Source organism: Eurypyga helias, unplaced genomic scaffold (genome assembly GCF_000690775.1).
Source record: "Eurypyga helias isolate BGI_N326 unplaced genomic scaffold, ASM69077v1 scaffold206, whole genome shotgun sequence".
NCBI classification, from domain to species: domain Eukaryota; kingdom Metazoa; phylum Chordata; class Aves; order Eurypygiformes; family Eurypygidae; genus Eurypyga; species Eurypyga helias.
The window spans coordinates 14,089-26,573 of record NW_010255785.1 but is presented as its reverse complement, the minus strand read 5'-3'; the positions used below and the strand labels follow the sequence as shown (position 1 = coordinate 26,573).

General features: G+C 46.5%; 1 protein-coding gene across 1 annotated transcript in view; it reads left to right on the top strand.

Annotated features, from left to right (window-relative positions):
* Positions 1–12,485, top strand: part of LOC104510972 (carbamoyl-phosphate synthase [ammonia], mitochondrial-like) — a gene marked incomplete at its 3' end in the record, with an annotated part of 41,119 nt that overhangs the window by 15,422 nt on the left and 13,212 nt on the right. The window contains 9 exon segments of the mRNA XM_010153400.1: positions 1,022–1,114; positions 4,717–4,806; positions 5,533–5,661; positions 6,253–6,359; positions 7,328–7,410; positions 7,413–7,465; positions 9,920–9,997; positions 11,480–11,578; positions 12,293–12,388. Coding sequence (XP_010151702.1) covers positions 1,022–1,114; positions 4,717–4,806; positions 5,533–5,661; positions 6,253–6,359; positions 7,328–7,410; positions 7,413–7,465; positions 9,920–9,997; positions 11,480–11,578; positions 12,293–12,388 — 828 coding nt within the window.

Genomic DNA, 12,485 nt, shown 5'->3' with positions numbered 1-12,485 from the left:
TGGAGCAGCTTTTGGTGGAAGGTGCTAAGCAAGATGAGACAGGATGTCAGCCACTGTTAAGAGCAAAACTGTCTATAAAACCCTTCGTAGTGCACATGGCAGTGCAGGATGCTGGCTCTTTCTTGCTCTGAGAAGAGGGCAAGGATACTTCAGGTATGGCCAGCCATGAAGTATCAGTAAAGCCAGTGAGCAATCCTGGTGTGCATGCTGGTCTCATATCCACGTATTTATCATGAAAGTGTTATGCATTAAAAGTTACAACAAAAAATTGACTTTCTCTATTTTCCCCTTCTGTCTTTGGAAAGTTCTGCATTTTGAAAAATGGCACACCCTGTCCCCATGCTGATAGGAGTTGAACCCTACGTTACCCCACTTGTTCCAGGAGTGGGGCAAAAGCCAAACCAGGGATTTTTCCACTGAGAACTTTACTGAGAAGAAGGTGGAAAAGAATGTGCTGCTGACAGAGCAAGAGTGTCCTAGCTTTTGTGAGGTGGTAACAGCAATAAAGAGTAGAGCTTGCTGGAGGTGACTGGGTTTTTTAACAGCTTATTCAGAAAACAGCGGTGCTGACTGGCCTGCTACACAGCTTTGCCTTACCCCAGCCCTGCTCCCTTCTAACTACCCACACAAGGTGGCTGAACACCTCACAGTGGGTTTCCAAAACCAAAAGGCTTCAAACTGTTTTGTGGATTACTCCCAGATCTACACAACTGTTATTTGGGGGGTTGAATTGTGATTGTCTTAGAAGGAAACCCATTTTACTGTCACTAGAGAGCTTGCCAAACTGCCTGTTAACAAATTGTACTGCTGACAATGCCTTTACTTGGAATGAAGGATTTTAAACAGATTTTTGATACTGAGGTAGGCTCGTAAACTTCTGAAGATGCTAGAAATGGTTTTAAGCCACCAAGAAACCATCTCCAAACAGCTGCTCCAGTTGCGGTGGCTGTCAGCACCTCATCCTGGTGTTCACAGCTTCTCCTTTGCTCATGCTTTGTTGTTAACTGGTGTATTTCCACAGGGCACGCTACTTGGGAAGATTGAATTTGAAGGTCAACCCATGGAGTTTGCAGACCCGAATAAGCAAAACTTAATTGCAGAGGTTTCAACAAAGGTGAGAAGTTTTTCTGTAGTTCCAGAACTGTACACAACAGGTAGTAACGGCCCCTCATTTCCTCTGGGGGTCGTACAGTCTTTCTAAACAACTGGGGGACCTTTTCTAAACCATACATCTTTCCAGACTTTTGAAGGACTGTCGTCTCAATGTCAGCCTCGTAGAACCCCCATGGCTCCTTCGGTGCAGCGCTGAGGATGTAAAATGAGCTGTGTTGGGCTGGGTGTAGTCGGGTGTGTAAACTGTGGTTGGCCACAAGCTGAGAACAACGTTACAAATCATGAGGATACAGCAAACCAGGCCCCTACTGAAAATAGTAACTATTCTTGTTCTGATGCAAGGCCTAATGTCTGAAGCTGTGGACCCTCTAGGGATTTAACTGTGGGATAAAGGTGCCTTGGGTGCTTAATCCCATTGACTGAAGTGACCACTGAGCATATGAGTCCCTTTCAGAAACCCCGTGGTATTTGCAGCTCCTTCCAGACCAGTGAGGCTGTGGAAGAGCTGCGCGTTGTTGCTCGCGTACTGTTCTGCGTGCAAGCTGGTGTGCTAGTGGCGTGAGTGCGAAGCAGTCCTGAACAGACTGGTTTGGGAGCAAGTGGGAATTTGAAGTGCAGTCTCCATCCAGTCTCGGATTTGCTGTAGTAATTGGGATGCCATTGGAATACACCGGCTGCCTTGCAAATCTTCCCTTTGGGGATCTCACCAACTCATGCCAGTGCTTCCACTGTATTTTGAGTCAGAGCCTTGCTGCCACACAGAAAGGTGGCGGTCGCTTCTTGAGGTGGTGATCTGTGATTACAAAAGGCAGGCGGGGCCGTTTTGAGCAGTATCGTGGAAATAGGTAAGGTTGCTGATGCTAAACTCTGCAATTACTGAGACAGAATTACTGTAAAGATGCTGCAAATAGCTTCTAAAAGGGAGACACAGTAAGATTAACTGAGCTTTGGTGGTCTCATTATGCTTATAACTTAATTTTGCAGGCTTAAAAAGCAACAAAACAAAGCTGAAGTAAGCTGTTCATTGTTGGTAATTACTGGACATGATTGTCTGTTGCCAACCAGCTGTTTTCATGTAAATCAGGATACAGTAGGATCAGGAATCTGCTTATCAGTTGTGCATTAGGAGTGATTGCCTTTTTTTATTGTTATTTTCTTTCCTTGCCTTCTTGAGATGCTGGTGGCATAGACCCTATGGGCTGATGTCTCCTGTACAGGGCAGGGAACGTAGGAAACAGGGGCATGTGATGGTCAGGATCCCAAACCAGACGAGAGGTATTTAACCACTTGAAGCTCAAAGGTCTCTTCTGTCCACATGTACGGCCCCACGTACTCTTTGTGCTCAGCTCTGTTGCTGGCAGGAGTTTTCTACCCTCCCTGGCTGCTGGCTTGCAGCCTTCCCACATCATCCTCTCAGATTGGAGCCGTTTTTAGAGGCTGTGCAGTGAAGAGATGAGGGAAATCCTCTGGCTTTAGAAGGAGCGCATTTTAACAGTTCCCTGATGCAGTTCCCAGTCTGGTTTCTGTCTGCCCTGGGCCAGGCGCAGGGGTCAGTGCTCGAATAAGAAGTGAGATGTGGGGGAGGGTTGTGAAAACAGCAACACCTAAAGTCAGTCTTCGTGCTGAAGGAAATGTAACAAATCATAGCCTAATTAACTGAACAGGGAAGAGTTTTGAGAGTGAGGTAAAGTACCTCAAAGCAGTTTTTTTTCCCCCAGCTCTCTCTGGCTATTAGAACCTTTGATGGAGATCCTTGTTTCATAGTGTTTTGCAGATTTTTATGTATGGATGTTGTGAGGAATTGAGGGGTCTCCAAAAGCCCTTTTAATAGGAGGGTGAGTTTTTTTTAAGGGACTCTGGTACATGACACTAAGTTAATTTCTGTGAGAACTGGGCACCTTAATCTTGAGATTTTGGAAACCCACTTCCCAGAAGCCTGAAGGGCAGCAGGTAGAAGACCCTTACAATTCCTGTGTGGTGGTACAGCTCCACCATGGACTGTGGAAGCAGAATCCACTTGTGTGCTGGTGACTGTGAAGATGGTGTCGTATTTGATGTCAAGCACAGCTTCATATCAGAAGCCTTGAGTGATCTAACAAGACCCAGTTTCAACATGATTTCCAATCTACTCGTTCTCAGAAAGGGCTTGTGGGGTACTTTGCCATCTGGTCGCGTCGTGCGACCTACAAGGTCTATGTTCTGGTACAAAAATCTCCTTTCAGCATTACACAGCAGGAGTTGCGACAGCAGTGGTAACAATGCTGCCTCTGTGCTGTCATGCCCTCAGAGAAGGATTAGGGACCACCTAATTCTGTAGTTTGTGTTGCAGCTTCAAGCCTCACAGTGAAGGGAGGTGACTCCTTGCACCCATCTCCTCCGGCCTTGCTCCTGATATGGCAGAAAGTCACTCCTTATGATGGTCAGAGCTGTCCTCACACAGGGCATGCTTTTGCATCCTAAAAATCTCTTCATCTTAATCTCTGAGAAGATAAAACAAAAACAGTTAGGATAACACAGAGGGGGGGAATTTGAATATTCTACTAAACCTCATCTTGAGTTTCCTATAATCATAACCAATCCCTGTAATCCAAGCTGGTTGTAATCTTCCTATGAAAAGATTCAGTTCATCACCCAGCACCAGGGATATCAGGCATGGATTTTTAGCATCTTTTCATAAAGGGGCCCAGCTGTGAAATATGGATGCCAGGGAAGCTGATTAAAAGGGACTTAGTTGTTTTTTTAAAAAAAGAGACGACTCTCTTTTCAGTGGTGTATTGCCCAAGAGAAAATCCCATTTGGGCAAAGTACCCTTACCGGTATCAGCTTTCAGAAGCTGACCATAAGGTAAGCACAGTGTTTTCAGAAAGAAGACGGTTGCTGTATGTGCTTATTGATGAATAACATCGCAGCCTGGTCAATCAAACAAGTAAAATCATTCAGCATAATGGCCCAGATTTGGGACTGGTGATGACTTTGTGGAATGGGTTAAGGAACAGCAGCTGGAAGAGGAGGTGGTGTGTTGTCTGATATGTAAAACTGTCAGGTCCATATGAACACAGGTCATACCCAGCTGTGTGCTTGGCCTGGCCTGTGCCTCTGTGATGCACTAGGATACCTCCTGCTGCCATACTTCGGTCTCGCTGTGACTGGAGGGCCAGGGTGGCATTTACTGTGATGGAGCTGCAGGTGGTGTGAAGTAGCCTCGCTCCCCTGGCGTCACCGGGATAACTTCAGATGCAAATTTCTTGCCATCTATCTGGCATTTCTCTTGGGCTGCAATAATCTGTGAGAACTGGCTCGCTGGTGCACTGCTAATGAGGTGAAACACAGGAAAAGAGCTTGTCGTTAGCTATGGAAACAAGTGATTTCTGAGGGATTGCTGTTACTGCTGTAATCAACAGTATTGAAAAGTGTTTTAACTTCTCCTTTCACAGAGAAGTGAAGGAAGTGCTCATGTCTGCAGTACTCATGGAGATTTCCATGTAAATTGATTGTTAAGTACCAGTTGCTGCATGTTGGTGAAAAGTTACTCAACTCCTCTTCCGTGTGTTTTGAGGACAGGGGTGTGATCTGTCATTTACAGCATGCTCTGCCTTTTTGTAGGAAGTCAAGGTTTACGGCAGAGGGAATCCACTTAAAGTTGTAGCTGTCGACTGTGGGGTGAAGCACAACGTTATCCGTCTGCTGGTGAAGGTAAGTCAGTGCCTTCTGTCCGCTTTTTCCAGAGAAGGTGTGAATTTCCTGTCCTTCAAGATTCTGAAAACTTGACCAATGCCCTCCGCAGTCTGCCCTGAAGTTGAAGTTACCCCTGCTTTGGGCAGGGATTGGATCAGCTGACCTTCTGAGGTCCCTCCAGCCTTATTCTTTAATTCTATGACTCTGTGAAAATCTTCTCCTGCTGTTAACACCATGGGGTGGCAGTCCTTCTCTAGGCACCCAGGAGGATTGAATGCAGAGTCCTGTCATTCTGTAGATGCACAGCGATTCCCTGTCTCTGTTTTTTCATTCATGGGGATGTTTGTCCCGTTTTTGATGTTGACGAACTATTTCTGGCGTGCCACAGGAGGCGGCTGTGAAGCCCTACGTTAGCAGGATGAACGCACTGCGTAAAAGTGAACGTGTTTTGTGTGTGTGCCTACACGCTCATTTTGCATCCCATTAGTGTGTTTGGATCTCACCAGTGAATTGCAGACAAACTTGACAGACACTGAGGTGGCTCAGACTCAGTCTGCCAGTTTTGTGAAAGTTACCTGGGCAGATAGTGGGGAGAAGCCTTATTATTGTCACTGGAGAAGGAATGACTGAAATCCAAACGCAGCATCTGGAACGCGAGAGCATGGGGAAAAACCTCCTGACACAAATTTATTTGTTCCCCTCCTCCCCTAATTTCTTGTTCCCTTGCTTTGGTTTTTTTCCCAGCGAGGTGCAGAGGTGCATTTGGTTCCATGGGACCATGATTTCACCAGCATGGAATATGATGGGCTTATAATTGCCGGAGGTCCAGGGGATCCCATGAAGGCCCAGGAGGTGATTCAGAATGTCAGAAAGGTACAGTGGCTACAGCTATTAGCCATAGGCCAATTGTTCTTGTTTATTTGCCTTGTTTTAAGTGCTTGAAATCTAAACAGCTGGTTGGACAAACATGTTAAGGACCAAATGTCCTTCAGTCCTTTCAGCTGTCTGGGATATTCCTCATCTTGGTCCACTAGTAGTCGTTCCCAAACCAGTATTTACAGTAAGGCTACACAGACCTTTGGTGAACAATACATAGTAAACATGATGACTACCATTACCTTACGGGTGCCTTAAAGTGCCCTGTGCTGTTTCAGGTCCTCTGTGACCTTCGGAAAGAACAGCCTTGATTTCACAGTGCTTCCATCCAAAATAATGTCGTGCACTAAATGGCTGTAATGCAGCATCGTTGCTTATTCCCTCGAGCGGGCCGGAACATCCAGCTGTGCTCTGAGGCTTCCCCCTGAAGCAGAGGAGAGGAAGAAACATTCCATTGTAGGCTGTTGCCACCCTTGCATTCAGCTTTTTCCCAAGTCTGTGTGGCTGTTAAGAGGGAACTGGCATGATTTGTGCTGGAATTGCTGGACAGAGACTCTCCAGCATCTGTTGGAAACCTTTTCTTTTTAGGTCCTGGAGAACAATCGCCCAGAGCCCTTGTTTGGGATTAGCATGGGGAATCTAATCACTGGAATAGCAGCTGGAGCTACTTCCTACAAGATGCAGATGGCTAACAGGTGCGGCAGCTCTTCTGCTTCCCAGAGCCTGGCTAGACCAGCCCAGCCTTGCAGAAGGCCACAGAGCAGCAGCTTCTGAACTGTCTTCACGAGACCTAGCATGGCAGTAACATTCCTTCCTCATTCCAGCCCTTCTCCTTGTCCTCAGTTTAAACTGCCATATCGTTCATTGCTTTTTTTGAGGGTGTTTTGAAAGTATGTGATGTAATTGATCCCCATCAAACTGAAAGATAGCAAAGCATCTCCTAGGATTTACCATTTTGAGATTTGTTGCCAGTATCAAACAGCTACTATTGAACATCAGCATGGCCAGCAGGTCAAGGGAGGGGAATCTCCCCCTCTACTTTGCTCCCATGAGACCCCACCTGGAGTTCTGCATCCAGCTGTGGAGACCTCAACATCAGAAGGATATAGACTGGTTGGAGCAAGTCCAGAGGAGGCCACAAAGATGCTCCAAGGGCTGGACCCCCTCTGCTATGGGGACAGGCTGAGATAGCCGGGCTTGTTCAGCCTGGAGAAGAGAAGGCTCCGGGGAGACCTTGTAGCAGCCTTCCAGTGCCTGAAGGGGCTACAAGGAAGCTGGGGGGGACTTTTCCCAAGGGCCTGTAGTGCCAGGACCAGGCATAACAGGTTTAAATTGAAAGTGGGGAGATTTAGATTAGATATCAGGAAGAAATTCCTCCCGGAGAGGATGGGGAGGCACTGGGACAGGGTGCCCAGAGAAGCTGTGGATGCCCCATCCCAGGAAGTGTCCAAGGCCAGGCTGGATGAGGCTTGGAGCAACCTGGTCTAGTGGAAGGTGTCCCTGCCCATCGCAGGGGGGGTGGGACTGGATGGGGTTTAAGGTCCCTTCCAACCCAAACCATGGGTGAACTGCTATCTATATACCCAGAGTTCCTCTTCCTACTTGTGGCATTTGGACATGTCTAGCACTTCAGTCCCCTGTTCTCTGACCCTTTCTCTTCCAGAGGACAGAACCAGCCTGTGCTGAATGCAGTGAACGGCCAGGCTGTCATCACTGCTCAGAACCACGGTTATGCCATCGACAGCTCTACCCTCCCGCCCTTTTTTCGCTCTTTGTGAATGCCAACGATCAAACGAATGAGGTGAGCTCATGCTTTCCAGATACCTCCACGTAGCAGCCTCTTGTGAATGAACGCTCCATCTCGCTTCATTTCACCTCCTAGAAGCTTGCTGTCAGATAGTGTATTGGGACTAAGCTTGGTCATCTGACTGTTTGCTTTACTTGGGGCCCTGCCTTACAGCCCAAAAGGAGGTGAACCATTACCACTCTTCTCCACAATGCCCCAAAATGTAGGATTGCAACAGTGACCTCATGATTTCCCTTGAACTGCTGCCTTAGGAACTCCTGTGTTGCCCCTGCCGTTAGTGATGCTCACTGTTACCATTGTTTTGGGGCTCGTGCTGCAGGTGCTCTAGGCACTGCCACTGTTTCGTTGGGTTCGTTCTGTGTTGCCCAGTGCAGAAAAGGAATATTACTGCATCTAATTTGGTCTGTTACTGTAGAAAGAATTTACCAGCGTCATGAAAGAGAGAGGCTGTTGCCTCTAAAGAACAACTTACAGGATCTAAGGTAGAGGTCTCATGTGAAGTGATATCTGTGTGGGGAAAAATAAATTAAAAAATGCCTGGCCTCTGGAAGTTCACAGCTGAACAGGGAAAAGCATAGGAAGGAAAACAACATCCCATATCTCAGTTTTGACAAGGTCAGACAGACACTGAGACAGATCTCAGGCTTTGTAATTGTCCGTTTTAAATCTTGTCCATTAGGCCGAGTGTCGTACAAGTCAGTGAAGTCTTGTTATTTATCAGAAAATCATTGAAAAGAAGGTATTTTCAAAAGCAGTTTCCCCCCTGGGAATATGCCTCTCCGTTGTTTTGTATAAACGCCCCACATCAAGTCTGTCAGGTTGAACAGTGCTGTTCTGGCATATCCCGGCTGCGCTTTGCAGGATCAAGGAGCAGTAATTTCCAGCCGATGGTTTTGGAATAAGTTTGTTATTTGTCAGTTGCTGTTTTCTTTATTCTTACAGATATATCTAAGCAGAGACAAATGTTACCAAACAAGACATTAGTACAAAAAACTTTCAGCTGTTTGGTTCAGTTTTTGAGATGAGTTTGTTTTAGCGGTGTTGACAAACTGAACCCTTTCATCCCCAGGCCTTTCATGTTTGCTTTTAGCTGAAGGTTGGAGACAAGTGTGGTGGTGCTTTTGCATAAAGCAGATGATAAGGTTAGACATGAGTCTTCTGGATCTAAAAGCATGACAGTCTTTTATGTGAGCTGAGGGACCATTTCTATGAGTCCCAAAGCAGCATCAGTCTCCTAAACCTTTGCAGATGGAGAGGGAGAAGGAGCAATGTTTCTTTAGTGTGGGATGCGCTAACAGGAACGGGGTTGGATGGGCTCTTGTGTGAAGTCTGTTGCGTCCCACTGTTTGAAAGAGGAAAAACCTTTTCTTGTGCCTGGCCTGACCCATCGCAGCTGGACAGGGCCAACACGGGTTTCCAAATACTGCCTAGCCGTGGAGTGAATGTTTTTGGAAGATATTTGTATGTAACTAGAAGTTAGACGAGCATTCAGGGAGTGTGACAGATTGATGACATTCTTCACTCTGAGGGCAGAAATTTGTCCAGTAATGGATCAGCTGTGGTCAGTAGCTCCTCTCTCATCCCTGTCCTACCCCAGCATCCCACCCTGCAGCTCGGGGTGGCACTGTTGCTCTACAGGACCTGTCGGGACTCCTTTGTCCATTCCTAAAGGAAGCAGGTTGTATCAGAACTATTTTTTCCTGGGTTCCCTCTTCAGGAACATCTTCCATCTGGAATTGTGGGCTGTAAGCAATGGCAGCCACAGGGTAGTTTCCCAGTGGACCACGCTGCTTGGTGCTATCAGGCTATGCAAATGGGAAGGCTGTTTTTGCTGGCTCCAACTGGAACTACAAGGACTGTCTCCAGACTCAGTTTAGGTCCTTCATAGCTATTGTTTGTGCAGAGCAGTGATCCTGCTCCGTCACAGACCTGACAGCGACTGAGGGCAGAGATATCTGTGAGGCCCTTTGTCAATATTTAAAGTGAATTATGGAAGGAAAGAGCATGACCCAAATCCATCTCTCCTGTAACAGAACCAGCCAGATCAGGATGATAAAACCATTCATTCCATAACAGCCTTGTCCAAGGGGATCTTTACTTGCCATGTTTTTCTTCTCTGCCTGGTCTCTGCCCTCATCTCTAGAGGGAGCCCTGGAGGCCTATCTGCTCTGTTAAGTGCTTAAACTTAGTAGTGCTTGCTGCTGTAGTGAAAGTGATGGTTCTTGTCCACGCCCAGCTCAGTGGGTCATACAGGCACTGGAGCATTAGCAGAAGAGCAAGAGGCTCAACGGCTTCTCACATAAGACATTGTTTGAAGACTGAGAATGAAATGGGTCTGAATTTGACAGCCCCTAGGAACGCCCCAATTCTTTGGTGCTTACAGGGGCAAGGTGTGGCTTTCTGTTCTCTTTGAGGAGGTGCCTAAGATGATTGTTTTCATTCCTGCAGGGCATCATGCATGAGACCAGACCAATTTTCACGGCACAGTTCTACCCAGATGCAAGTCCTGGGCCGAGAGACACAGAGGTATTGTATGAGAGTTGGTCTGGGCTTGCTCTCAGATATGTATCAGCTCCAGTGACAAGTCTTGATGGCAGTGATGGTCCTAAATCTTGGTTTTGGAAATGTTGTGATCCTAACAGAGGGCCCAATCATGCATAGGCTTGTGTCTGCTTAGCTTGATCCGCAGCTAATTACAATCAACAGCAAGGCGTCTATTGACTCCTGTGTGCTCTGGATCAGTGATTCCATTCATATGATGTGTATGCTTTCAGTCCTGCTGGGATTATTTGTGTGTCGGAAACTACTGAAGTGCTTAAGTCTTTGCAGGATCAGGCTCAAATCTCTTGTACCTGGGGTGATTGCAAAAGGAAAAGGATTTTATCTTAACAGAAAAAATACTAGCCAGATGCTTTATAATAAAATCATTAACTTTCTAATACATTTTAGTTCCACTTTCAAATTTTATAATTACTGTAGAGTTATGTAAATGGATTCACACTTCTTCACGCTGGTTCTCCTAAGTGAAATGAAATTTTAATCCCCCATCTGTGACTTCGCACAAATTCTATAACAACTGGTTGCGTAGTCACAGAGTATGACTAAGCAGCAACAGGGGATGTGGAAGGCAGAGGAGGCATGTCTGAACATAAATAAACTATTTAGCATTTCTTGCGAGAGGAACGTGGAAGAATACATAGAAGTGCTTATTTTAATCTTAATTTGATGATGTTGATTAAACCTGCAAGTAAATCTCTTGATATCAAGAAGTTTCCTAGCAATCTGATTGACTGGTGAGTCTTGGAGAACTGAAGATGGCCCTCAGCTGTGTCTTTTCCAGGTCTGTGCGCTCCCACTGCTGGGATGGGTTTGATAGCACTGTGCCTATCCTGCAGGGCTTGCGGGGCCCATCCATACTCCTCCCATGGGTGATTCCCAGCAGCCAGCTTCAGGGGCTGTGTGGACAGAAGCTCTGCAGGCGTGGGGTCAGGCGAGGAGCCTGTCCCACTGCCTGCAGCTGCCTGCGTGCCAGCCGTGGGCACGCTGCCCGGCCTGGCTGGAGAACACATCTCTCTCAGCCGCTGGGGATCTCCTCTGGAAGGACAATACTGATCTACCGCAACTGCTGTTTAGACATACCTGTTCATATCCCAGCTCTGTAACAGGCTCCTTTCCAGATGGTTCCCTTGAGCTAGTTAAGTATATGGTTCCTCTGTACTTTGGCTTTTAATGCACACGCATTGATAACAGCAGAGCACACAGACATGATTGATAATGTGTTTTCTTCCTGATACGACCTCACTTTCTTCATTGCAGCTTTGTCAGATATGTCAGTGGTTAAATAAATTTCCAATAATGATCCCCTCTTCTCTGATGGTGTAAATCTGCCTTCTGAAGGCAGCAGGGCAGAGTTGATAGCTAGAGCTCACAAGTAGCCTGTTTATTTCTTTGCTTGGTATTTACTTGATTCCCCTTTGGGGATTAAATACATGTGTTTCTTTTTCCTAGTTCCTGTTTGATTCATTCATTTCGCTGGTTAAGAGAGGGAAAGGCACGACCATTTCCTCGGTCCTGCCCAAGGCTGGAGCGACAGCTTCCAGGGTGGAGGTCAGTGCGCTCGTCGTTCATGCCTGTCGGGGAGGTAGGGAACTAGTTAACTCCTACTGAACCCACGGTACAAAGTGGCACAAAACACCGACCATGGAAGCCAAAGGAGGCTTCCCTTGCAAGAGGCCTGCCACCTGCCCTTCTCACAGCTGTCAGGCGCCTTTTGTGTTATTAACTCCCTTTTCTTGGAGAAGGGTTTACATTCTGGTGTTTCATCTGTTATTTCTTTGTAGCTCTCCCAAGACAGGGACTCTTGTAGCAGTATATGAGGTGCCCTGGGATAATCAGACCATGAGCTTTTGTGCTAGCAGCGTAATGTTGATGCTCTGTTGCTTAGCAAATAAGCCTGAAATTCTTAGCGTGAGCTGAATTTCAGACAGTTTTGCTATCTTAGAAGGCAGCTGGACCTTGTAGGCAGCCAAAATGAGGCACTGTTGTCTAGAAGCACATGGTACAATTAACACTGTGTGCCCTGTGTCATGTGTTTCCCCAACCAGAGATATATGGGAGCAGTCCAGCAGAAATATTCTTAGAAGTAAAACTGCAGTGGGTTTGGAGGTGACTTCTCTTCTCTTTTTAGAACTTACGTTTTGTAATTTGAGGCTGTTCAGTGCTGCACAGTCTCTGTTATTTCAACATCCACTACCATGGGACTGATTTTCTTTTTTTTCTTTTTTTCTTTTTTTTCTTCTTCATGCTGTTTGACACTTCTAGGTCTCCAAAGTTCTCATTCTAGGATCTGGGGGTCTGTCGATTGGTCAGGCAGGGGAATTTGATTACTCTGGATCCCAGGCTGTGAAAGCCATGAAGGTGAGAGGATACTCTTCAAATACTAACCTAATGTAATTTACTATCCCTTCTCACAGCTAACTATGATCATCCAGCTATGGTGTCACTGCAGCAGGGA